The 26,200-nt window shown below is 45.6% G+C and overlaps 1 protein-coding gene across 7 annotated transcripts in view; it reads left to right on the plus strand.

Annotated features, from left to right (window-relative positions):
* Positions 1–17,644, plus strand: part of LOC144733531 (dystrophin-like) — a 393,684-nt gene extending 376,040 nt beyond the window's left edge. For 3 of the 7 annotated variants that reach the window (XM_078615479.1, XM_078615484.1, XM_078615480.1), the window contains 9 exons: positions 1,071–1,207; positions 3,179–3,217; positions 3,363–3,422; positions 4,289–4,354; positions 5,214–5,372; positions 6,029–6,371; positions 9,193–9,346; positions 11,101–11,196; positions 16,358–17,644. In XM_078615479.1, coding sequence (XP_078471605.1) covers positions 1,071–1,207; positions 3,179–3,217; positions 3,363–3,422; positions 4,289–4,354; positions 5,214–5,372; positions 6,029–6,371; positions 9,193–9,346; positions 11,101–11,196; positions 16,358–16,422 — 1,119 coding nt within the window. In that variant the 3' untranslated portion in view covers positions 16,423–17,644. Of the gene's footprint in view, positions 1–1,070; positions 1,212–3,178; positions 3,218–3,362; positions 3,423–4,288; positions 4,355–5,213; positions 5,373–6,028; positions 6,372–9,192; positions 9,347–11,100; positions 11,197–14,290; positions 14,326–16,357 lie in introns of those variants that run through there. The other 4 variants (XM_078615482.1, XM_078615483.1, XM_078615481.1 and 1 more) reach the window with 4 other exon arrangements.
* Positions 17,645–26,200: the final 8,556 nt, after the last annotated feature.

Raw genomic sequence — 26,200 nt, forward strand, 5'->3', positions numbered from 1 at the left:
TGCTGTATTATTTTAAAACGCCGGCTGGAGGGAGGGACAGGCGAATGGACGATCACGTCCAAATGATATACTCTGCCCAATAAAAGTAATTGTCACTTGGAACCCATTTATATTGGACACTTTGGGTCTCAACGGCGTTGACATCAAATTGTGATTGTCTTGTGTTCCGATGATACCTGTTAATCATGCACGCGCGACCATATTACCTGATGCTCACCAGGATAGAGTGCGGTGACATCGATCAAATCCCATCGCTCATTATTTAGCTTTGTGTATTAATCTGCTCTAATTATCGTATTGCGCATCTATTTAAGTCCCCCCCCCCCTCCCCCCCGTTCGTGCCCCCCTCCAGGTCTCTTTAACACTCTCTAACTGACGTTGAAGGCGTTTTTGCATTAGCTCCATCTGTCTGTCCGTCTGTAATCGGAGGGGGGGGGGGGGCATGATAACTCTCGCAATGATGATCAGACATGAATCGGCTCCTTTGAGTAAAGTCGTTTTGTTGTTTTGTTGTTTTGTTATAAGGGACTTGGCCCATAGAATATCGGCCAAATTAATTAATCGGGTTTACCGCCGCGCCCTCCCTGGCACTGCCGCTACCAAATGTCTGTTGTCTGCTCAAGGCCTACAAACATACTGCATCCGACACGTCTGGCACCAGTGCTACCATTGATTATATTATTATTGCCGCTCATTAAATACATACATCCAAGAGCAAACGCACGTTGCAAAAGGCGCGACGGAATCCACGCAAAGTTTTGCGCGATTTTCCTCCCTTGTCCTCTTGGTTCTTTCGGTAAAGTCACGTAGAAGGGAAATAATAAAAATATAAAAATAAAACATAATAAAATAATTCTCCGACAGACCTGTTCTTCACCTGAGGACGGCTGCTTGCGTTGTGGCCGAAACATCGTGAGAATTATTTTATTATATTTAAATTTTATTATTTTATTATTTCCCTTCTACGTGACTTTACCGAAAGAACCAAGAAGATGAATCCCTGCAGTCACGAAAGCTTTAAATCGAAAATTTTCGTCGCCTTGGTTGATTCAAACGTTTTCCCTTCTCAGACGACATCCGGCGAGGACGTGCGTGACTTCACGCGCGTGCTGCGGAACAAGTTTAAGTCAAAGCGGTACTTCAGCAAGCACCAGCGGCTCGGCTACCTGCCGGTGCAGACGGTGCTGGAGGGCGACACCATGGAAACGTGAGCGCCAGTCACGTGGCTTGTGCATCCCGCCCGCTCAGAGTAGATGCTGCCGCTGCTGCTGCCACTGCTGCTGCCTATTCGCTGTTTTACCAGAAGCTCTCTCACTGCTCGTAAAAGAATTTCGTCAAGCTGCGCGGATCTGAGCTGTTTGTTGTGTGCATGTCAAGGTTACCAGGCATTTTAATGTAAGGTTTATACTGGTAGGAACGAAGTGGACCAGACCACCAATAGATTATATCGTCCGTCCGTCCGTCCGTGTATCAACATCGAACCCCTACTGCAAACACTTGGCAGGACCCTACAAAAACCTTTTGACTCAGTGGGGCTTTCCTGGCTTAACAAGTGTAATAATACATTATGTTTATATTCTTTGGTTATTCGTTCCTACCAGCCCACCCCGCAGGGTCCTGTTTCGTGATGATATTTGCCCAACGACAATCCCTTGATTCATAGATTATTATTTATTCTTAAGCTCACGATCATCACCATCATCAGCTGGATGAAGACCTCCCCAAGCCGCCACCATCACCTGTCTCGATCTTGCGACGCAATAATCCACTTAGCACCTCCGATTAGCACGGTTGGCAACGTACGGCGCGAAAGAAGTTTTAACATCCATACATGATGGACGCATCATATTTACAATCGTAAGAATGTATTTATATCGCTTAAGATTCTTGTCTGTCAGCTCAAATAATTTCATATTTACAAACCTTTATTTGAATTTGCATCGTATAACGGTGTCACGTCAATCCTGCATCTACTCAAGGCACTACCATCCAGCGAGTTGTAAAAAAAAAAAATTCAATTATCCTCCTCAACAGAATCTTCACACAGAGCAGCTAAAACATTCTACACCTAATATTCTAACGGATTTTAATTTCTTGAATATTTATTTCATCCATGGCCAGATAGCCCCGTAGGTGTCCACCTCACACTCTCTCATTAGTTTCCACTTTCTCCTTGTTGTCAACATGCTCAAGTAGTGGCCACATGTTTCTGGCACCGATCTCTTGTGATGTCGTCGTCAAACCCATTCTCTCTTAGGTCTTCCTCTCGCTTTCCGGCTCCTTCAGTTTTTCCGAACGACAACACTTTTAATGTCCCTGTTGTTGCCCGTCCTACACGTGTGTCCACACAGTGCCGGTTTCCTTCTCATCACTGCCTGCATGGGCAGGTTGTAGTCTTCTACATTTGCCTTGCTTCCACGTTTGGCCCAGTTTAGATGCAGTGTCCTTCTATAGCAATACATCTCGAATGCCAATTATCTTATCTCTGTCAGTTAACATACAATGCCAACTGCATTAACATTTGCACTCTTCGGTCCATAAGTCCAGCGACCGTGAAACTTTTTTTTGTGTAATGCACCGTATTCATCACATCGCGTGACACGCCGTGCGTTCTCGCCGCGTGTTTACTCGGGACTCCGTTTGTAACAAAAGAAAAAGCGGGTCATTATCTCCCCGTCTGGCGCTGTGCACAAAAGAAATAAAGTGACTTCAAAAGAAACAAAAGATGACGGGGCAATACGGAGAAGCGGCACGAACACGGAAGGAGCGGCGGCACTCGAGATCTAATAAACGGCGCAGTCGTAGACAATCTTCGCGCAAACACGGCGGTGAAAAACACGGCGGTGTGAAACCCGAGGCTTGCGTGCATCGTCTTATATGTGCTCTTTTGCGCGTGGGGGACCTCGTTATTTTGCGCGTGTACTTTTCTTCGCGAGCACACGCACGCGCTGTTAACTTCTGGTGTTTGGCTGCAGACGAACGTCATTCTTTCCCGAGCGCTCGCCGGCCCATGAGCGTTTGTCTTGATTTTGGTGGCAAAAAAGTGCGAAAGAAGTTCAGCGTACATAACACGTGCGTACAAGGCATGCTCCTTTTGGGAGCCCCGCGTCCGCACCGCGCAGCTCGCGTTCGCGCGATCGCGTCTCTCACGCGGCCATCGGCTGTTCTTGTCTTGCAGTCCCCTCACCGTCATCAACCTCTGGCCGGTGTCGTTGGAGTGAGTACCGCACACCCCATCGGCCGCTGAAAGTCACGTGACTCCCCGAGCCGCCCATGTGACCGGAGGTTTTTTTTTTTGTGACCGCGCTCCATTTTCGTCGAAGAAATTTACCGCGTCTTTTTGTTTTTTCACCCGCTTTCAGCCCTTCTCCTCAGCTGTCTCACGAGGACACGCACGCGCGAATCGAACACTTCGCCAGCCGGTAATGTGTTTTTAAGTCCTTCCCAACCCACCCCCCCACCCTTTTCATATCGATAGGGAAGGGACATCCTCATTAAATTGTCTTCTTCTTGACACTCGTGGAGTTTCCTGCTCCTCTTACTCCGTGACATTTCTGTCCTGGGCCCACCATCTCCATGTCCACTCCCACATCCCTTCGTACCTTGGTTCACCACTGTGCCACCAGCTCTACCTTAGACCCCGCCGCCCCTCGATATGGTCTCCACCGCGGCGTGCTTCCCGTCCGCGTGCCGTCTGTTGTGTATCAAATTTTGATAAAAAATAATAAAAATCAAATGAAGATTGGAAAAATTCGTAAATCGCGGAAATTATGCTAATATATGCAATTATATGCTATTTAAAAAATATATTATTGGCAGAATTATTCTTAATATTAATTTTTGGAAAAAGGGGGATGAATACAACACGTTGACTCTCCCGTCGCGGATGCAGTTTCCCCCCCCCCCCCCTCTCCTCGGCCGCCTGCGTTACCTCCTCGCGGCAACCCCCACCACTCTCTGCATCCTCCCCATCCGGTTTTGTAATCCCTCGGAATTGTCTTCCATCATTCTCAGTTCTGTGGTGCCCAACTCTTACTCCTCCCCCCCCCCCCCCACTCGGTGTTTAGAGTCCAACTTTCAGGCCCGTCAGTAGCGTTCTTATTAACTTCTTGCCTGTGCTGTCATTTCCCCCCACCTCACGCCATTTTACACAGATTTTAATATAAATAGGAAATTCATTCCCATTGAATGATGTCCGTTTTCACCAAATACACATTTTAGTTTGTTTAATAAGTAAATGCAACAGCAACAAAAACCAATGCGCCTCTCCGTGCCTTGTCTGTCGCAGGCTCGCCGCAATGGAAAACAAAAACGGATCGTATTTGCATGAAGTCTCCTCGCCCAACGAAAGCATGTGAGTGCCGCGCCGGCAGAGGCAACGTGAAATGGCTCGTTGCAACGTCGTCACCAACTCATAACGATTCAAGATTCAATAAAAATTCATAACGTGCGCATCACTCGCGCGTGCGTGCGGGTAGCGCACTGCACTACGAACCCGGTAACCAGCGTTAAATTCCTGGCCACACGACTTCAAGTTGTGACGAATATCTCAACCAGTCCTGATCCTTCTCTAGGGTGACTCAGCCTTACATGAAGTACATTCTGCGGTGTGTACACATCGGCTGTGCTGCTGTACCGACTTTTAAAGGTGCTTTCTGACTAAAATTGTCCCAGCAATCTGTGAGCTGGATTGGGTTCATTTTTGTTTTGTTTGTTACAACTTTATGTAGCACGGGACAAAGACAAAGATCCCGTGTATGGCCTTGACAGACTGTTGGGGAAAGTGCTGTTAGCGAGCACCTATGAAGGTCGGAACGGCACACGAGGGGATGGGTAGCCAGCACCACGCCCGGCCGCCTTTGTCTCCCGAGTGGCGTTATGTTTAGGCATCGCACCAGGTACTCATTTGAGGCTGAGTCGACCTAGGGGAGACCCAGGACCGGTTCAGATAATTGTCCCTGGTGTTGACTGTGAGCGGGAATCGAACCCTGGTCGACAGGTTCATAGCACAGCGTGCTAACTGCTGCACTACCACTCCCCACTTTGTTTGCATACAACACACACACACACGCACGAACACACGTGCCATTGCCTGTGTACATCCCGTACGCACGCGTATTTAATAACAACCGCAGTAACAAAGTCCACTGCACCACGTCGAAATTAACCCGGGAGAGCGCGTGCCTTTTGTCTTCGTGTCCGTGCTGTCGCAGCGACGAGGAGCACATCCTGATCCGGCACTTTTGCCAGACCCTGGGCGCCGAGTCACCATGCCCCGGCTCCCGCGACCCCGGCTCGATGCTCGTTACCATGGACACCGACGAGAGCGAGGAGCTGTGCCACATCATCGCCGAGCTGGAGGAAGAGCACCAGTAAATGGGACCCCCCCCCCCCCCCATTGTCTTTTTTAATTCGTTTCGGAGAACGGGTTGACTTCCATTAAACGGCAGCTGCGCGCTGTTGGCACCTGTCACACTCGAGAAGCTTTGTACGGCAACGAAAGCCCCACCGATGACAGCGGAGCGACACCGACTGACAGACCCAGGCTCTGGAATCGGGGGGGGTGCCATGAGACCAGGATGACCACAGTCAGCAGTTTCTCCTTTAGTGGGAGTCGTAATGTGGTCGACAACAACCTGCGGAATTTCAGTCCGAGTTGGTGTATGTCGTGGAGTCGTTCTCTTTGCATAGTCGACTAAAGCCGTCAAAGATTGGTTCAAGCACCCTTCGGACGAAATGTTTGATTGCTGTGAGAGGGGTGTAATTTTTGGATATCGGATGCAAAAAATCCAATATCCGTAAAAGAATAAAATCTAAAACTCTATCCCTCGCAGACCAAGCACTACACAATCATCAATAACACTTCTGTAAAAGTGAAAAGTATATTTTGACTTTAAACTTTCGTGACTGTAGGAATTCATATTCTACGGTATCGAATATGAAAAGTATATATTAGATGGCATTTGAGGCAATCATCCTTCTTCTCGACTAACAGCACCGTCGATTGCACACCTTTTTTTTCCCCCAGGAATCTCACGGCCGAGTACAACCAGCTGAAGCAGCAGCACGAGAGCAAGTCGGGCTCCTCCGGCTGCCTCCACTTCCCTCCGCCGGCGTCGCTGCCCCCGCCGCCGCTGCTGCACTCGTCGCAGTCGCTCTCCCCGCCGCCACCCCTGCCCCCCAAGGGCGGCTCGGCACCCGGCACGGAGCTCCATGGCGGGGAGTTCTCGCAGCCGGAGAGCGAGCTCGTCGCCGAGGCCAGGCTCCTGCGGCAGCACAAGGGGCGGCTGGAGTCGCGGATGCAGGTGCTGGAGGACCACAACCGGCAGCTGGAGTCGCAGCTCCTGCGTCTGCGCTCGCTGCTCACCCAGGTACGTGCGGCGACGAGCGACGGGGCGGCCCCGTCGTTGTTGGATCCGCGACGCCGCTAAATCGCAGGCGGCGTGCGATGATGCGGTCGTCGACTGCGAGGTGAGAAGTCGAGTGGTGGAGGTGTCATGCGTGTAATGTTTGTTCTAGATTTGAAGTTTTCGTGACTGCAAGGATCCATACTCTTAGGTTCTTTCGGTAAAGTCACGTGTTTTATTTTTTAACTTTTATTATTTTTTACCTACGTGACTTTACCGAAAGAACCAAAGAGTACGTGTAACGTTTGTATGTATGTATGTGTGCGCGTTGAACGTCTTTTGTACCGTACGTAGCCAACCGTGCTAATTGGACGTGCGGGGGAAGGGCAACAAACGAAACACCAAAAGCAGTTCTCAAGAAATTAATTTTCATCACAGATTTAAAAGTGCACAGCTCCGGTGGTTTCCAGCACGCGATGCGGTGACCGTCTTTGCTCGATGGTCAGCCAAAAGCCGCTGGTTGTTAGCGCTGCAACGGTGATAGATAATTACTTGAATCGAGGCATTAATCGACGAGAATTGACGGGCATTAATTATCCGGTTCACTCCCGATGCCGCGGGGACCACACGCAGCTCGCGACGCGGCCGTCGACGTGAAGGTGACGTTAAGTCGCGCAGCATTCCCGCACCTGACAACTTCTAGGCCTGTATCGATGCATCGATCAAATTGATTAACGTGAATCTATTGAGAGCAATGGGCGTTATCCCGGTTGCTGCGCGTGATGCAGCTGTTGAAGGGAAGCTGCGTTTTAACGCGCGTGCATATTGTCGCGAGAGCTGAAACGATGCTTTGTTTTTTGTTTATTCCCCCCCTTATAACAGCTGCCGAGCATAGGCCCAGAGGTCGCAAAAACCTAAGCGGCCAGCAATAAAAGGCACTAATTGAATGTGAAAGAGATTGGAGTTAGCCGAGAGTTATTAGTAGTTCGATAAGATTTAATAAGAGTTAACGGACAAAATCCCTGGGTGGGTTTGCCTCTGAGACCACCTCATCCTCTCACTGAGGTCTTGCCCCAGGAAACACACCGTTGAACATTAACAACTTTGTTTTATGCAACAAATTCTAGATTTGAAGCTTTCGTGACTGCAAGGATTCATACTCTTGGGTTTTTTCGGTAAAATCACGTAGGTGAAAAATAAAAATAATTATAGAAATAAAATAATAATAAATCAATTAAATCACGGCTTGTGTTGCCTCCGAAACGTCGCAATCAAATTGATTTATTATTATTTTATTTCTATTATTATTTATATTTTTCACCTACGTGACTTTACCGAAAAAACCTAAGAGTATTTATGCAACAATATTGAAAAAATTGAATTGCACCGTTTGAGTTTGGCTTTAGGTCAATTGAAAACAACAACAACGATGTCGACATTCATAGCAAATAGCAACTCTGCCCTGCATGGGACGTTGCATGATTGATGCACATCCATCCTGAGCGCTCAAATGTCTTCAGGTTGGGCGACTACAATCAGACGCTTTGCAGCATGCTGTGGCCTCGCGGCTGAGGTTCTAATCGTTCTTTGATTAAAATTGATCAACACGATGATTAACAAGCGATGCATGCAATGCAATTGGATTGCACATTGAATTGTGCATGTAATGATTGAGTGTGTATTTGTTTACTTTGTTCATTCATTAGTTTATAGTTTTCAACGACTATAGATTATTGGGGGAAGCGCTCATCCAGCCCTGGGATTGATGATGGCTGACGACGATAGATTAGTGTGCATAGATTCACGTCGCCTTGCACCGCCGATGACGAGGAGATAATCCGTTTGGTGAACACGACGCGATGTCAAATTTGCGGCAATCGATTCAAGGCGGTGGGGAATTGCTCCGTCCGTACGAACGGCGACGGCTGTGCCCCGGCGTTGCGGCATCGACACGGCCGCGCAGAAACGTAGAGGCGCGCTCAAACACAGCCACGCGCGGAGGAGTTGAACGCGAACGTTGACGTCATCATTTGCCGCTTTGATATCGCACGCCTGCATTAGTCCCTGGTCGCTGACGGGTGCTCACGACGCGCTTTGACTCGCCCCTTCTTAAATCTGCACCGCTCCTCCGCTTGGGTAGCCGCGCTATCGGATCGCTCTCGCAGCCGCAATCATCAACAGTTGTTTATCAGCTCGAGTTTTGCGGCCCCTTCTCACCGTTTGTCATATTGGCAAATATCCACATGGCAGCAAGGGAATGATATGGCAAAAAATGAAAAAAAAATCATATGGCAGGTCACCTAAACAAGTCTCACTACACTTGCTGAAGAATAAACTTATTTATTTAAGGAAGCTCTTATCTAGTGTTTTGTGCCACTGCTAGAAATGATAAATGTGGTGCTTATATGACGATATCGTTTCGTGTGTTGAAAGTGATGTTTTTAATTTAGCTTATCTCCCATCCATTGTCTCTCCTTTGGCTCTCGCCATATCGTCCTCAAATGTTATTTTTTTGCAAAGACCGCTTTGTGTTTTTCTCTTCAACTCTTTCACACACAATCCCTCCCCTTCTACCTCTCCCCTCTGTCATCATCTCTCCGTTCGGTCTTCACCACCATCCATCGCCCTCTCTCTCCATCTCCCCCAGCTCTTTCCCCTCTATCCACGACACACGTCCTCTTGCTGCTGGCCAGGGCCCAGATTAAGGCTCTTGTAGGCCTTAGGCACTGCTGTTTCGTAGGACTTGAGCGACAAGTTTCTACAGTAGATACTGCTGCCCCATGTTACTACCGCCACTGTCACTCCACTTGTTTCACGCGTGCTGGCCCGCCCGTCTCTCCCACAGCCTGCCATCGACGCGTCTCGGGTGAACGGCTCCTACCTCTCCTCCCCGTCTTCCTGCTCGCCGGACTCCACGCAGGGCCTTCCGCAGAACGGCACCAGCAGCAGCGCCGTCGCCACCGCCGCCACCAACGGGCGGCACCACCACAACATTTCGGGTGGGCGCGCACGGCAGAGGTCGCAAACGGGTTTTGATTCCTTACCCGTACCCAGCCGCACCAGGGTCGCAAACGCGTACCCGTACCTGTACCCTACCCGATACCCGGCTACCCGTACCCGGCCGGGCATCGGGTAGGGTACGGGTACCCGATTGCGACCTGTGGGATGAAGCCATGTTGCAGGCGCGGGTGGGTTGATTCTAGGAACTTGAATTGTGAGAAGAGACAAGACGTTGGAAAATGAGTGACAAACGGTGACTCACCAGTGACTCACGGCCTACCCGTACCCGTACCCGGCCGCACCAGGGTCGCAAACAGGTACTCGTACCCGTACCCGGCCGGGTACGGGTAGCCTAGTATCGGGTAGGGTACGGGTATCGGGTACCCGATTGCGACCTCTGGCGCACGGAGAAGGCCTCGCTGCCCGTGACTACTGAATCGCTCGGATGAGATGAGGTCACACCAACTTCGGCAAAGGTCACACTGATAAACGACCGCATCACCGGGAGGGTTGCGTCTGGTTGCTACTTGAGCGGGAGGCTGCTCTGCAAGGTGCCAGGAGATGGCAGCGCAGCAAATGGGATCCTTGAGTCTATCTACGTGAAACTTTGAGCGTCATCACTCACCCCCCCCCCCCCTCGTGTGGGTGGGTTTTTTTCGAGCGCTCCAATTTCCTCTCGCGTGAAGCCCGACACTCATTTATGGATTTGAACAAACTTCCCAATGCAGAGTCTGGAAACTCAGTAAATCTTCATGGTTAATCTAAGGGATTTAAATTTTTCGCAACTGGGATGCATCGACAGCTGGACATGCATTAGTCATGTCTTAAACAGGATTTCATTCAGGGGGGGTTTTGCATAGTGGTTCTGGGACAGCTCCAACGGGTTGTGTTTTTGCCCGTACGCCCGGATAAAATCCACACGCAGGAGATGTTGACAAAGTGCCGCACAAAGTCATTTCACGAATCACATCTGCTCTTCTGCTAATGTGTCCTGATAAACCACGACGAATGTCCTGATATAAAGCAGGACAAATTACACATTTTACGAAATGGCACAGGACACACCGCGATGGAGCAGCCTCTCTCTGAAACCAAGCCAGGAGGTTTGGTCGCTTCAGTTGCGTCGACTGTAAGACACGTGGGTACGATGGCTGCTGTTTGTTTAACACGTGCTAGGCTTTCGCGGCCAATATCATCCATTATACAGGGTTTTTTGGGTTAGATCGCGTAAATATGTAAATGTGTCGTTAAACCCGCCACCACCCGACACAGCCAACTAGTAAGGGTTGTCACGTAAACAGAAGGTGGCCAATTCGTTACTAGTACAGCACTAGTGTATAGTGTGGTGTATTGTAGTGTATACTATACACTACTATACAACAGTACACTACTATACAACACTACACTACTATACAGTGTATAGTGTATAGTAGTGTAGTATACTAGTACAGCACTAGTGTATAGTGTAGTGTATAGTGTAATGTATTGTAGTGTATAGTGTAGTATACTAGTACAGCACTAGTGTATAGTGTAGTGTATAGTGTAGTGTATTGTAGTGTATAATGCAGTATACTAGTACAGCACTAGTGTGGAGTGTAGTGTATAGTGTAATGTATTGTAGTGTATAGTGTAGTATACTAGTACAGCACTAACCGGTTGTGTTGGAGAGCCAAGCCACAGCATTAACAATCTGAGTACGACGTTTCACCAGTAATTACAACCGGCATCATCTTCAGTTCGTTTGTGCCTCCAGCAGGAGATGAAGACATCTTGATGCTCCCCAAGGACTCGGGGACCGGCCTAGAAGAAGTGATGGAGCGACTCAACAACACATTTCCCAACCGCAACGGTGAGTGACCCCCCCCCCCCACCACCTCCACAAGTCATCACGTTACTTATTGATGCACGGCTAATGAAGGGGAATTTGCTTTTATTATTGCATATATCACGGTTCTTGAGGATAAAGCCGAAGGGCCAAATTTCCAAGTGGCCAGGAAATAAACATAACTATTCAGCCGCAATAGATTAGAGCAAATGCATTGTCTTGGACTGATGAAGTTTGTAAGAACGTGGGAAAGTAGACAATTGGAAGGAATACCAAAGTCAAGCAGTGTGAGAAGATTATGAGAAAGAGAAGAGTTTCGATTTGCAGTCTGGTGGGTGAGTGGGTGAGTGAGTGAGTGTGTGTATGAGTGGGTGAGTGAGTGAGTGAGTGCGTGGGTGAGTGAGTGTGTGTGTGAGTGGGTGAGTGAGTGAGTGCGTGTGTGCATGAGTGGGTGAGTGAGTGAGTGGGTGAGTGAGTGAGTGTGTGTGTGAGTGGGTGAGTGTGTGAGTGGGTGAGTGGGTGAGTGTGTGAGTGGGTGAGTGTGTGAGTGGGTGAGTGTGTGAGTGGGTGAGTGTGTGAGTGGGTGAGTATGTGAGTGGGTGGGTGAGTATGCGAGTGGGTGGGTGAGTGAGTGTGTGAGTGCGTGAGTGCGTGAGTGTGGATGAGTGTGTAAGTGGGTGAGTGAGTGAGTGGGTGAGTGAGTGGGTGAGTGGGTGAGTGAGTGTGGGTGAGTGTGAGTGAGTGAGTGAGTGTGGGTGAGTGAGTGAGTGAGTGTGGGTGAGTGAGTGATTATTTCATTGAGAAAGACTCAACATTTGTTCTTGTAGTTCCCCGCACCGCACATACCGCATGTTGTGCATGACCCCGGGGTCTGTCATTACCTGCGCAATTTTTTTGACGAGGTTAAAGACAACGCAGCCAGAAGTTAATGTGTGGCTACGCGGGGGTCGTTTTTTTACGAGCCAAGGTGAAACGATCAAACACGCGGTTATTTCCACCATATTTTATCAGCACCGCTACGCGGTCTGAAACAAACTAAAAAGGTTCATTAATGGAAATGAAGAAAATGTGAGCGGCGAATTTCGCCGCAAATAAATTGCGTCTACCGAGCACTTGATTTTTCGGTGCCGTTGCAAAGCCATGAAGGAATTCAACAAATGTGTGTGATCCGTCATCATTTAGCCAATGGCAGCTGGAGAAACGCTGTCGTGGGCTGTGTATTTTGCTCATCGTGGAGTGCGTGATTTGTTTTTTTCGCCGGGATGTGTTCTGGCTCCCTCTTATCTCATTTAATATTTATAAAGATGGAAGCTTGTGTTGCCTCCGAAACGTCGTGATTTATTTTTTTTATTTTTTTATTTTACTTTTTAATGTTTTTTACCTATGTGACTTTACCGAAAAAACCTAAGAATATGAAAAAGAGTGATTTAGATGGCAGGGGGGTGGAGTGCAATGGCCGAGGAATGAGTGACTGCAACAGTGGAGCATTTAGGGGTCATGGAAGGGCAGGGGAGAGATGGGAGGGATGGCAGAACCACATATATCCACTACTCGCTAGGAACTGAGGTGTTTGCGGATATTGCGAAGAGGTCAGATGTGTGAACATCAATGAAAATGCAAGATTCAACCACCGTGTAGAAATGGGTTCCTGGATTAAAAAATAAGCTTTATTTTTTATTTTACCAGGTAATGCCCACTGAGAGATACATCTCTTTTTTCAGAAGCGACCTGGCCACAAATGATAACTCAACGGACGTGGTTTATCACGTGGAAATTTTTTGAAGCCAAATACTCTAAACGCATGTTGCTACAAGTGGAGGGGAAAACCGGAGGACACAGAGAAATAAAATAAGTAATGTAAAAAAAAACTTTTTTTTTTTAAAACATGCTTTTATGAAATGTACTAGTAATGGGAGAACTCCACGACTCCAGGAAGTGGCCCCGAAGCTTGCCATAACGTAAGGGGCCGTGGCCAATTACAGCCAACGTCAGTTTACCGTGGACAATTAGACCCAAGCCGAAACATAGCATATTAAAAATAATGTAAAATATGTTTTATTTTTTTATAAAATATAGTATTGTAATCAGTATGACATAAGTATACCAAGTTTGCAGTCGATACCACATTGGGAAGTGGGTTAAAATTGAGTTACAAGATTTGAGGATACAACAACGACAACAACATCAGACGGAGTGTGTTAACAAAAAGCGTGTAATAAAATACAAAATACACACAACCACGGGGAGAACATGAACACTCCAATATACAGGCGTCCACAAAACTCCTGTGTACAAGGCGAGGTAGTTAACATCTCAAACACAAACTGCTTTATAAACATCGTAAAATGCTTTACTGTGTTATGTACGTGAGATCGAGAACACAAGTGGGAAAGGTCGTATTCTGTGACCATCTATAAAGAAACACATTCCTACGGAGGGAGCTGGCCAGGGTCAACGGCGGCGTGGTGTATTCCACAAATATGCCCGACTGTGAGGGTGGGCACAAGCCGGCGTGAGTAGGTTAAACGTTGAGTTTTATAAGGGCACCACGGGATGACCAGCCCCTCCCCACCCAGCCCCACCCCTCCCAGCCCCATCCCTCCCACCCTCCCCACCCAGCCCCTCCCCACCCTCCCCTCCCCACCCAGCCCTTCCCCACCCAGCCCCTCCCCACCCTCCCCTCTCCACCCAGCCCCACCCCTCCCATTTTGGATGCACGACGGACGGACGGACGGACACAATAATCCCCTGTGGGCTGGTGTAACCAGGAGGTTCTTACCAGTATTACAGTTATAGCCTGCACGTATACTGCACTGGGTGTGATTGGCCGGGTTGCCCTTGAAAGGGAGACGTGTGGCTCGATGGGCTTTACCCGTTGGGAAATGAACTTCTTATGAACGTCTCCTGAATCGGCCAGGACAGATATGCGACGGTCGGGTATGCGACGTTCCGACTGAATTCAAAGTGGCCAGGTATTGGGGGGTGGGGGAGGGCGGTTTTGGGCATGACGATGACAGTTTCCATCGAGTGCAATAAAGCACAGCGCATCTAGTTGTTCTTCGATTTACAAAAAATGCATTCTTTTTTTAATCAAAAAACCTTTTTGTTCTTTCACTAGGGCAAGCAGACGAGAGGATTGGTAGAGTGAGAGAGGTTCGTTAATTATCAACTCGTGCCACTCACCGCCTTGTCTGTGCCACAATTTTGTTTGCTTTTTGAATTTTCGAGCCAGCTCGCCTTTCCACGCAGGCAACTGGGGAGCACAGAATTGGATATTTCTTGACTCATAACAACAAACAATTACATACGTTTAAGAAAGCACAATTTGAAAATAAATCAATGACATAAATTCAGAAGTAGGTTTGAAATAACATTTTTTGTGTACTAAAACCTCATCAATGATTATTGTACTGTCTAGGATACGAATGCAACATCGAATCAAGTTACTGTTCACAACACCGGTAGAACCAATTGATCTCTGACAGGCAAAACTGTCGCAATTTAAGCGCAGTGCTTGAGTGCCATCTATCACGGTGTTGTGCAACGGGTAAACGTTCCATTCAAGGGTTTGATAGATATTTGGCTTAAACTAAACCCTATTTCATACACAGGCTAGAATACATTTTCCTTCATTAATATAACAAAGCATTATCGTCGTAGAATAAACAACCATCCCATATTCCTCTCCCCACGTGGGAAAAATATATGTTCTGCACAATCCATAAGCCGCGCAGTTTTTTTCAAGATGAATAAATATTTATAGTGATTACTGCGTGAGATAATGCATTGTTCTTCAATGTGGCTGAAAAAAACTACCTAACTAACGATCAAATATACGTAGGGTAATCATGTTTATGAAACATACGTTTGATCTGAATGATGTATCCACTCGTTTTATTTGTATATGGATTACACAACCACTCATGTCAGCCTGCCACCACATTTTTTTTCCTTTAAGGTGATGAGTTACTCTGGAAATTTCATTTTAAAATTATTGTCTCAGCTGTAGAGGGCGGATGGGATAGAATTAACTCTTGAGGGAAGAGACATTGAGCACATTTCAAGAGATCGATGGGGGGGAAATGCTGCATATTTCTCCATTATATTTCTGGGGATATGTGATTCATGCTACTCAGCAGAGAGAATGCTGCAATATTGAACCAAGGAGTGTTTTCATCTTGGCTGTAATTCTTTTGCGTATATCTAAGGCGCATTGAGGTTTTTTTTTTCAGGCAGCCTTCGGTAAAATGAGAATAAATTCTGGCCTCATTTCCCCAGAGGCAGATATAGAAACTAAGGTTAACTCCCATTCATGTTATGCTTTTTAACCTTTGCCAGTCATTGTATAGCAAGATTATGGCAAAGCAATTGAGTTCTTGATTCTGTGGCCGTATGCATCCAGCAACATATTTAAAATACAGAAGTGTAAATGTAAATATGATGGATTTGAAGTTTTCGTGACTGCAAGGATCCATACTCTTTGGTTCTTTCGGTAAAGTAACGTAGGTGAAAATAAAATAAATATAATATCAAAAATAAAAATAACAAAATCACGACGTTTCAGAGGCAACACAAGCTTCCGTTATCAGGTGGAACAACCCCAGCATTTTTTTTTTATTTTTCTGCCCACTACAGTAAAAAAAAAAGGATTTATATTTTATTTTCACCTACGTGACTTCACCGAAAGAACCAAAGAATATAAATATGATGGCCTCGGTATGGAGCTATAGGGGGCTGGCGATGGAGACAGACACATACCAGAATGTTTCACAAATGAGAATAGATGTAATTGGGGGGAAATGCAAATGGGAGACATATTGACTCTTCATAAGAGTAAGTGGGCGTGGGCAATAGAGACCTCATTAGATGGGATGACGGCTGATGGACAAGACAGAATGGCAGCCAAAAGGAGCGAATGCACCTCAGATGATGACCACCGCGGAGACGAAGCATTGAGATCACCTCGTGCGTAGGGGATGGATTGTGCCAGCACGATCTTGGAGGGATGGTGACGGTGTGGGGAGGCCCTCATCCGGCAGTTGATAACCCATGGCTGATGATACTGATGCCGAAACTTCACGTTTAGCCGAAGTCTCTGAAGTTGCACCACATTTTAAGCGATGAGAGGCGTTACGTGAATATAATCGTTTGCTTTCTGCCTTGTGTTCTTCCTCTTTGTGCGTAGGTAACCATGTAGGAGTGGGCGTGTTTGGCATCGCGGATGACTTGACTCACGACACGGGGCCCTAGGTTGCAACGGCCACTGAAGAGGACTCATCGAAAGGGTTACGATCAAGGGCGGTCCCCCACTGCATCTTCTCAACTGACTGTGGGATTTATAAACAATTGTTTTAGTCCCTGCTACGGTGAATAAGTGACCACTCGGGTCTGAAATGATGCACCGTTCTAAAGTCTATGCAAGTGTAACATAAAATAAAACTGCGGGCTGTCATTACGCTTTGTGATCTGCCTGAATTGTGAATTATTCTCCGTGATGAAAAACGGTCTTTACAAGCAAGGCCAGTTGGTTAATGATAAAAAATAAATATATACAGTATAGCGTATTACAGGTCCGTGATGGATTATTTTGTTTAAAAAAAACATCATTTGTATGGCTGAATATAAAGTACAATTTCATTCATTTAGCCTGTGAGCATTTTTAATTTTTAATAAAGTATAAGCATCCGACTGCGTTTTTCTATTCACGTATCGTCATCCTTTGTGTCAGCTCTATGTTAACATGACGACGATTGCTAAACTGCCTCCATTTTAATCTCTAAATTACTTGCTTTCAGGGGGTCGAATGTGAAAATCCAACATTTTTCTTGCGATAAACTTTTAGACAGAGTCTTGTGCCTAGCTCACGCTACTTTATCAACTGAAAAAAAATGAAAAGGATCCTCTATTTATTTTTATACATATGTATAGCATATTGCCAAGATTAATTGCTACACTATTTTCACTTACGAGTAAAGAAGACCATATGCTATTTTTTGGCAAATGAAATTACCATATTTATTGGAGCATCCCGGCAAAGTGCGTACATGGTATGTTCTGGTGTATATATTGGCCTCGCGACGTACACCATTGTCCTCATGAAACTCTGAAATTGGAAGCACAGCAAAAGACTGCTTTTTTAATGTATGCATTTTTTCACTTTCTGTAAATGCTGTCAAGTGCGCCTTTGACTCCTTTATCAATGATAGTGAAGTTCGACTTTACGGTCATTGATCTGGTGAGGCTGGACACAGTTATGTCTTCATAACGGTTCAGAATGTTGGAAACGTAGAATTGTAACAGTTTATATCTTACAGGTATCTTAAAAGCAGTTGCTGTTATGTAAAATGGTATCCATAGCGGCCTCTAGTGTATTGCTTGCAGTATGGCGTTATGTATGCGTTAACCATGCCAAAATTTGATCATGAAGCGTCCGTTTGGATATATTTTATGGTAATAAAAGATCTGAAACGTGTGTGTGTGCACAGCATTGATTGAATACTTGGTGATGTTTAAAGACCAGCACAGGATATATATTATTTCATCTTGTCCATAATAGATGCTTTTTTTTGGGTTAGATCGTGTAAATAGAAATGTGTCGTTACACCCGCCACCATCACCCAATAAGCCAATCAGTCAGGTTTGCCACAACATTTACAATTTGAGTAAATAACTTACTAACTGGCTGCGTCGGGTGGTGACAGGTTTAACGACGCATTTAAGCGATCTAACCCACAAAAAAACTCGTGGATAATATTTTGCCGCAAAAGTCCACGTGTTAAACATTTCATCTTCCACTACATTTGTGGTGTGCACAATTCACAAATCATTTTCAAGTCAGCTATTTCACACCTTCCTTCAATGCTGAACCTGTTGTTTTCAGTGAATCAAATATTTAGGTGATGATTTTCTTTGTTATTTTTTGTGATTTCGAATTTGTCAACACCCATTTGGGGAGATATCAAGCGCTTTATACATAATTTAATATTATCTAAAATAGTAAATAGGCGTGCATTGATTCACCCCCCCCCCCCCTGGAAATTCAATTACTTTGGTTCAGGGTGGCAATTCGATGTTTCTCCCTTTGTGGCCCCTGTACAGATGCCAGTGGCTGCAGGGTTCGCATGAACCCATTACATGCAACTTACACGAATCGAAGATAATAGATTATTACGTGCACAATATAATTGTATCGTGGGTGTGAGGATCAATTTTAATCTAAGAATCAATGTGTCTTTAGATGTCTGATTGTTACACCTCTTTCAATAAAGTAAGACTTTTTCCACTCACAAATCCATTGATTTGTGCATAATCATACATGCAGGAATCGGTAATTTAATATACAAATTATTCGTAAAAGTTAGATTTGTTTCGCTTTCTATCAGCTTTATCGTCGCACTGTTCAAAAAAGTCCCAACAAAAGGAAGTTATCAAAACTTTGAATACATATTTGGGTTCAGCACTCTTGAAACTCTCCAGATGCAAACATTTGTAGACCTGTGTTCAAAGGCAAATTGACAATTATTTAATTAAACAAATTTCCGGCGGGATTTGGGATTTCAAAATTTGATGCCATGAATTAAGTCGGCATCTTTCCCACCATTAAACAATCGGTGCTTCTCGCAGCTTTACCAAACCATTTGCTCTACTGCCATCTTCTGGCCGTCTCTCGGCCCTACAGTTGTGGGTCTTTCCCAAACCTGGAGCACTGATCCACAATCCAAATCACTGATTTACAGGCGTCCGTCACCACACCTCGAAAAGTAACAATGCTGTTAAAGAAAACAGATCTTAAATCTTGACTTAAAGCTTTCGTGACTGCAGTAATTCCTACTTTTTGGGTCTTTCGCTAAAGTCACGTAGATATAAATCTTTTTTTTTTAAACCACGACGTTTCGATCGCAACACAAGCAATCGTTCTCAGGTGAAAAAAAATACAGCAATCCTGCCTCAGCAGTCCGCCTGCTGTATTTTTTCACCTGAAAACGATTGCTTGTAGTGCGATCGAAACGTCGTGGTTTTTTATTCTTTTATTAGTTTTCTATCTACTTGATTTTACCAAAAGACCCAACGAGTAACAACAGATCTTTGTAGTACGCGGTGATGGTGATGCTGGGCAGTATTGCCACTGCGTGACTGATAGATCCGTCTTTCCACGGACGCAGAGATTGCTTTTTTCCAAATTGTGCGGCATGACATCTGGACAGGTAGCATTCCTGCGGTGCACGCAGTAGGAGCTGGGTCATAACGTTACAGCAACAATAAACGATACACAAACACTATAAGGGTGCAAAGTATATTTCGATTTAATGCTTTCGTGACTGCAGGGATTCATCTTCTTGGTTCTTTCGGTAAAGTCACGTAGAAGGGAAATAATAAAATAATAAAAATAAAACATAAAATAATTCTCACGACGTTTCGGCCACAACGCAAGCAGCCGTCCTCAGGTGAAAAACAGCTGTCCTGAGGGATCCGAGAGGCCTACGTCGGGGCCTACGTCGAGGCCCACGTGGGGGCCTACATAGAAGCCTACGTCGAGGCCTACTTCGTGGCCTACGTCGGGGCCTACGTCGAGGCTACTTCGAGGCCTACGTCGGGGCCCACGTGGGGGCCTACGTGGGGGCCTACGTCGGGGCCTACGTCGAGGCCTACATAGAGGCCTACGTCGGGGCCCACGTGGGGGCCTACATAGAGGCCTACGTCGGGGCCTACGTCGAGGCCTACGTGGAGGCCTACATAGAGGCCTACGTCGGGGCCCACGTGGAGGCCTACATAGAGGCCTACGTCGGGGCCCACGTCGAGGCCCACGTGGGGGCCTACATAGAGGCCTACGTCGGGGCCTACGTCGAGGCCCACGTGGAGGCCTACATAGAGGCCTACGTGGAGGCCTACATAGAGGCCTACGTCGGGGCCCACGTCGAGGCCCACGTGGGGGCCTACATAGAAGCCTACGTCGGGGCCTACGTCGAGGCCTACTTCGAGGCCTACGTCGGGGCCTACGTCGAGGCCTACTTCGAGGCCTACGTCGGGGCCCACGTGGGGGCCTACGTGGGGGCCTACGTCGAGGCCTACGTGGAGGGTGCTCGTCAATGGAAGCAGAACAATGAAGCTGATGGGCCAAACATCTCGCCTCTCCACGTCCACATCACGCAACTATTCGGCCTCGGCGCCTCCAGGCCGCACGCCCGCTGCTGCTCTGCTGTAGTACACACAGCTGCGGCTGCTTCGTGTATGACTCCTGCAACTGCAGTTGGGTCGGCTGCAGCTGCTACAGCAGCTACAACAACAACAGCAGCTGCAACAACAACAGCAGCTGCAACAACAACAGCAGCTGCAACAACAACAGCAGCTGCAACAACAACAGCAGCTGCAACAACAACAGCAGCTGCAACAACAACAGCAGCTGCAACAGCAGCTGCAACAACAACATCAGCTGCAACAACAACAGCAGCTGCAACAACAACAGCAGCTGCAACAACAACAGCAGCTGCAACAACAACAACAGCAGCTGCAACAACAACAACAGCAGCTGCAACAACAACAACAGCAGCTGCAACAACAACAACAGCAGCTGCAACAACAACAACAGCAGCTGCAACAACAACAACAGCAGCTGCAACAACAACAGCAGCTGCAACAACAACAACAGCAGCTGCAACAACAACAACAGCAGCTGCAACAACAACAGCAGCTGCAACAACAACAACAGCAGCTGCAACAACAACAACAACAGCAGCTGCAACAACAACAACAGCAGCTGCAACAACAACAACAGCAGCTGCAACAACAACAACAGCAGCTGCAACAACAACAACAGCAGCTGCAACAACAACAACAGCAGCTGCAACAACAACAACAGCAGCTGCAACAACAACAACAGCAGCTGCAACAACAACAACAGCAGCTGCAACAACAACAACAGCAGCTGCAACAACAACAACAGCAGCTGCAACAACAACAGCAGCTGCAACAACAACAGCAGCTGCAACAACAACAGCAGCTGCAACAACAACAGCAGCTGCAACAACAACAGCAGCAAGATGGCGGCGGCGTGTGCGGCCGTGTGTGCGTTGTGCTGCATGGGTGTGGGCTGTGCGTGAGAGTGGGTGAGGGTGAGCTGCGTGTGAGTGAGCTGTGTGTGTGTTTAAATTTAGTGTTTTAAAGATGTCAATTCACCTGCTGTGTATCTTACTACTGTCCCTCCCGGCCATATCTAGTGCCACACTCAACTCTACAAACGGCTACCCGCGTTACTTCGCGTCAATACTTATTGCTAAATTTGCCACTACACCTGCTAATGAAACAACTTATAGACACTTCTACACTCCATCATTGTATCCTTTTAAACCCTATCTTTGTCCCATTACTTCACCAGCACTCCTTCCAAACTTCATTCTGCTCTTAAAAATAACACCATCTGTGAGCTGCTGCTATTCGTCCAAGGTTCGTCGCTCTTCATCCTTTCACAGAAAATACCTGTGCAAACTATTAATTCTACTTTTCTTATTTCTGGGTGGTATTGAGCTTCATCCTGGCCCAAATGTAAAGAACTCATATAATTCTGTAGATTTTTCTGGCAGAAAAGGTGTTGGTGTTCTACATGTCAACATCAGAGGGCTTTTGATTAAATTAAGTCAACTAAAACTAGAAGTAGCAAATCTTGACCCGGACATATTTTGCCTAACAGAAACATTTCTCACTCCTGCCGTCAATGACTTGCAGATTACGATTGACAACTACAACCTTTTTCGGCTTGACCGAGGATCTAAAGGAGGTGGAATTGCCATCTATGTTCGTAATACTATTGCATGTTCACCAGCTCACTCCTTGTTTAAAAAATGTTGCTTTGAAGGTCTGGCTCTCAGAATAACTCTCCCTAATAATCAACACATATTGGTAGTGTGCTGCTATAGACCGCCTAGTGGTAAGGATGTTGAAGCTGCATCTGCACTGAGAGAGCTTCTTGGGGGCCTCCCTAAAGGTGAAATAGTTTTAGTGGGTGATCTAAATTGGAATTGGCTAAACCCGCCGGCCGTGGCCACAAATTTTGCAGATGAATTTAACCTGTTTCAATTAATAAATGTCCCCACAAGACCCAACCTAAAAAATCCGGGACAGTCATCTCTGCTTGACGTCCTATTGACAAATGCCCCTCACAATTTCGCACTGACTGGTGTTCTAGGTAATAACCTTAGTGATCACTCCTTCATTTTTGGGGTGAGATCATCAGCCAGACACAAAGCCCCCCCTAAATTGGTTGAGAAGCACTCCATGAGACACTTCAGCATACAGGCATTTACTAATGATGTGCTTCACTCGGATATTGACAAGGTCTGTGATATTCCAAACCTGACTACGGCTTGGGAGACCTTCAGGTACACGTTTCTACAAATTCTTAACAAACATGCTCCGTTGGTTAAATTTAAAACTAAAGGCAATCGTCCACCATGGTTTGATCCTTTGATTACAAAACTCATGAAAACTAGAGACAAGGCTTGGGCATGTGCTCAGAAAAGTAATTTGGTTAATGACTGGCTAGAATACAGGATTTTAAGGAATAGATGCGTCAAAAAAATACGGCATGCAAAAAATGACTACTTCTCTTCTACTCTCCTTGAATCTCATGGAAATGCCAGGATTTTCTGGAAAACAATCAAATGTATCGAAAAGGCATCCAAAACAGATCATCTGCCCGTTCAGCTTAACCGAAATGGGGAATATTTTTCAGATCCCCAAAAAATAGTTGACAATTTTAACCTTCATTTTTCTGAAGCTGGTACCCTATTTGATAATCTATTGGGAGTCACCCCTGCTCATGCAAATTCCTACACCCCTATCCAAACATTAAGCGAATTTAGTTTTCAGCCAATCCACGAAAGTAATGTTCTGAAACAACTGTCCTTCCTCAAAGGGTCCTCCTCTACCGGAGCAGATAGTATTCCCGTCTTTGCTCTACTAAGTGTTGGTCACCTAATATACAAACCTATAGCCCATATTTTCAACCTGTCCATCAAAGAAGCATCAGTTCCTCTAGAATGGAAACATTCCTATGTTCGTCCACTTCACAAAGGGGGCCCTAAAGATGATCCAAATAACTACCGACCTATCTCAATTTTGTCCCCGTTGATGAAAATTTTTGAAAAATTATTGAACTACCAAATTATCAGTTTCCTGTCCGCCAACAATCTATTACATCTAAAACAATCTGGGTTCCGAAAAAAATACAGCACCACATCTGCTGCATTAGACTCTATGAATCACATTTACAGTAGCCTTGATAATAAGCAGTACTGCGCCTGTCTTTTTCTTGACTTGTCCAAAGCTTTTGATACAGTAGACCACAACATCCTGCTTAGTAAAATAAGTTGCCTCGGTTTTTCCGAAAACACAGTAAAATGGTTAAAAAATTACCTCTTTTCTCGCACCCAAACTGTATTCACAGATGGTTGGAGGTCAAACAGTGTTAAGATAACAAAAGGGGTTCCACAGGGTTCCATTCTCGGCCCCCTCTTGTTCTCTCTTTATGTAAATGACTTGGGCACTGAACTGGATTATTCCAGGGTAAATCTTTTTGCAGATGACACGGTACTAATTACTGCTGGCCGCTCTCCGGATGACGTGATTGCTAAGCTCCAGAGTGATTTCAACAAACTACAACATCAGCTAGTTGCTCTTAAACTAGTCCTAAATCCTGCCAAAACCAAGGTGCTATGCTTCTCACCAGGACTAAAGCGGGAAGTTATTTTCCCCAAATTACATTCCTTAAATAATGATCAAATAGAGCAAGTTAAGATCTATACGTATCTTGGGATCATCCTGGATTCAAAACTGAATTTTGAAGATCACATTGATTATATTGGGAAAAAGACAAAAATTAAAATTGGTTTTCTATATCGACACAAGCACTGCTTCCCCCCTATGTTCCGTTTGGAATTGATTAAAGCTACCATACTGCCTCTACTTGATTACTGTGACATTGTTTATAAATCAGCCCCAAGTACTGTACTGAAGAAGCTTGACTCAATGTATCACTCGGCCTTAAGATTTGCATTGAACTGCCCATATAGGACTCACCACTGTGACCTCTACATTGGGTCAAACTTAACATCTCTGAATGTTCGACGGCTTGTGCACCAGATCTTATTTATTCATGATGTACTTGCAAAAGAATCTGCAGATTACCTGCTGGATCTCATCTCTGTTTCAAAGAACAAATTTGACCTAAGGTCTACACTCATTTACCAGCTTAATATTCCCTATTGCCGTACATATACTGGAGGAAGGGCCTTTGCTATTGATGCCCCCAGGGTCTGGAATGCTGTTGCCAATAAATTGAAACTTGAGTCACTACCTAAGATCTTCACTCAAAACTGCTCTAGAGGAGTTGTACACCCCTAGCTGCCAGTGCTATTCAGTGACCTAAAATAAAATGTTTCGCTCCGGATGATCGCTACAAAGTATGACCTGTGTTTTGATTTAGTGTGCTGATCTTAAAGGTGGAGTGACTCATGCAGCCAGCTATGGCTGCAGGGTTTTGGTAGTACATGTTGTTTATGCCATTTATTGTGAAAATTCTGTCACAGTTCCTATGATTGCTTTTTCATTGCTTTCATGGCTTTATTTTGGTGATTTCGAAAAGTGTATTGGTTTAGCCATGTTTGTTTGTTGTAGTACAGAGTTAGACTGATGGCCTTAATTTAAGCTGTCTCGTGGTTGTTGTTGTTGTTGTTTGACTTGCATCCCACTGGGATTTTTGCACACAGCGTTGGTGTACGGTGTTTTTTCTGCAATATTTTGCTGTCTTTTCTTGGATTTTCTGTTTGCACTTAGTCACATATTCACTTTAAGATGTTTTTTTGTTCATGTTTTTGTTTTTTGTTTGTTGCGGTTGCACCCGATTCAAGAGCTGAATGGCTCACAGGGCTATACCTAATAAATGAACTTGAAAAAAACTTGAGATGGCGCCACCGTAACGAGATGTTAAACTGCCTCGCCAACCATGCTAATCAGCCACTTCAGTGCCATGGTGCTGAAGGGCTCTCATTATTAGGCATATTACAATCCATCCAACATTCGATAAATTATCACAATTTGGGGTTGTGATTAGATTCAATAACTTTTTTTTTTAATCTCATCTGTACAATCTCGTATTGTCTTTATCAAGTTGTCTAATTCGTTCCACTAGCCGAAAGATTATATTTTTACTTAATTTAAATATATCGTTAAAAAAACAAGACCATGAAATGCACGTCTCGAGACATGTATCCGGAATGTAAGCATCTACCTTGATTGAATAATAATGATTTATACATCTAATATATAGGGCCACATGGTGGTAAGATGTTGAATACCTCGCCTGGTACAACAGGAGGTCGTGGTTTCGATCCCGACCCTGACGCCTGCTGTATATTTGGAGTTTGCATGTTCTGTCCGTGGTCGGGTGGATTTTTCTCCGGCTCCAAGTTTTTTCCCTCCACATTTAGAGACGTGTGTTTAGAATATTTGGCTGTGATAAATTGCCACGTGATAAGCCACTTCGTTGAGCTATCATTTTTTGGCCAGGTCGCTCAGTGGGCCTTACCTGGTGGAATAAAAAACAAATATTTCACGAATAGATTTGTGTTATACTGTTTGAGATTCATGAGACATTGTAGCCTTGCTCATTCCTACCATGTGATCACGTTTTTGTCTTTTCACTGACAATACTGTATTTGACACCTGCTGTACAGCATCAGAACAACCCATTCCACCGACATAATTTTCATTACAAAGGGATAATACGCCCGCTGTGAAAATCATGTTTTTTTTAAACCGCAGCATTGCAAGGTTAGTCAATGTGATATCAGTGTACAATTAGTCTCAAGCGAGCGTAAAGTCAACAATAGCTCATTTATAACACCACTGCGTGTCATTGTGCACACCCAAAAAATGTGTGTGATTTTGGTGTTTGGAAAATTATGTTGTTTGATGGTGTCAACAGTCTCATCTGTCCGAATGATGAAGGCTTATTATGGCCACAATCCGCTTGTTT

This window comes from Lampetra planeri, chromosome 47, assembly GCF_965212315.1.
Source record: "Lampetra planeri chromosome 47, kcLamPlan1.2.h2, whole genome shotgun sequence".
NCBI lineage: Eukaryota > Metazoa > Chordata > Hyperoartia > Petromyzontiformes > Petromyzontidae > Lampetra > Lampetra planeri.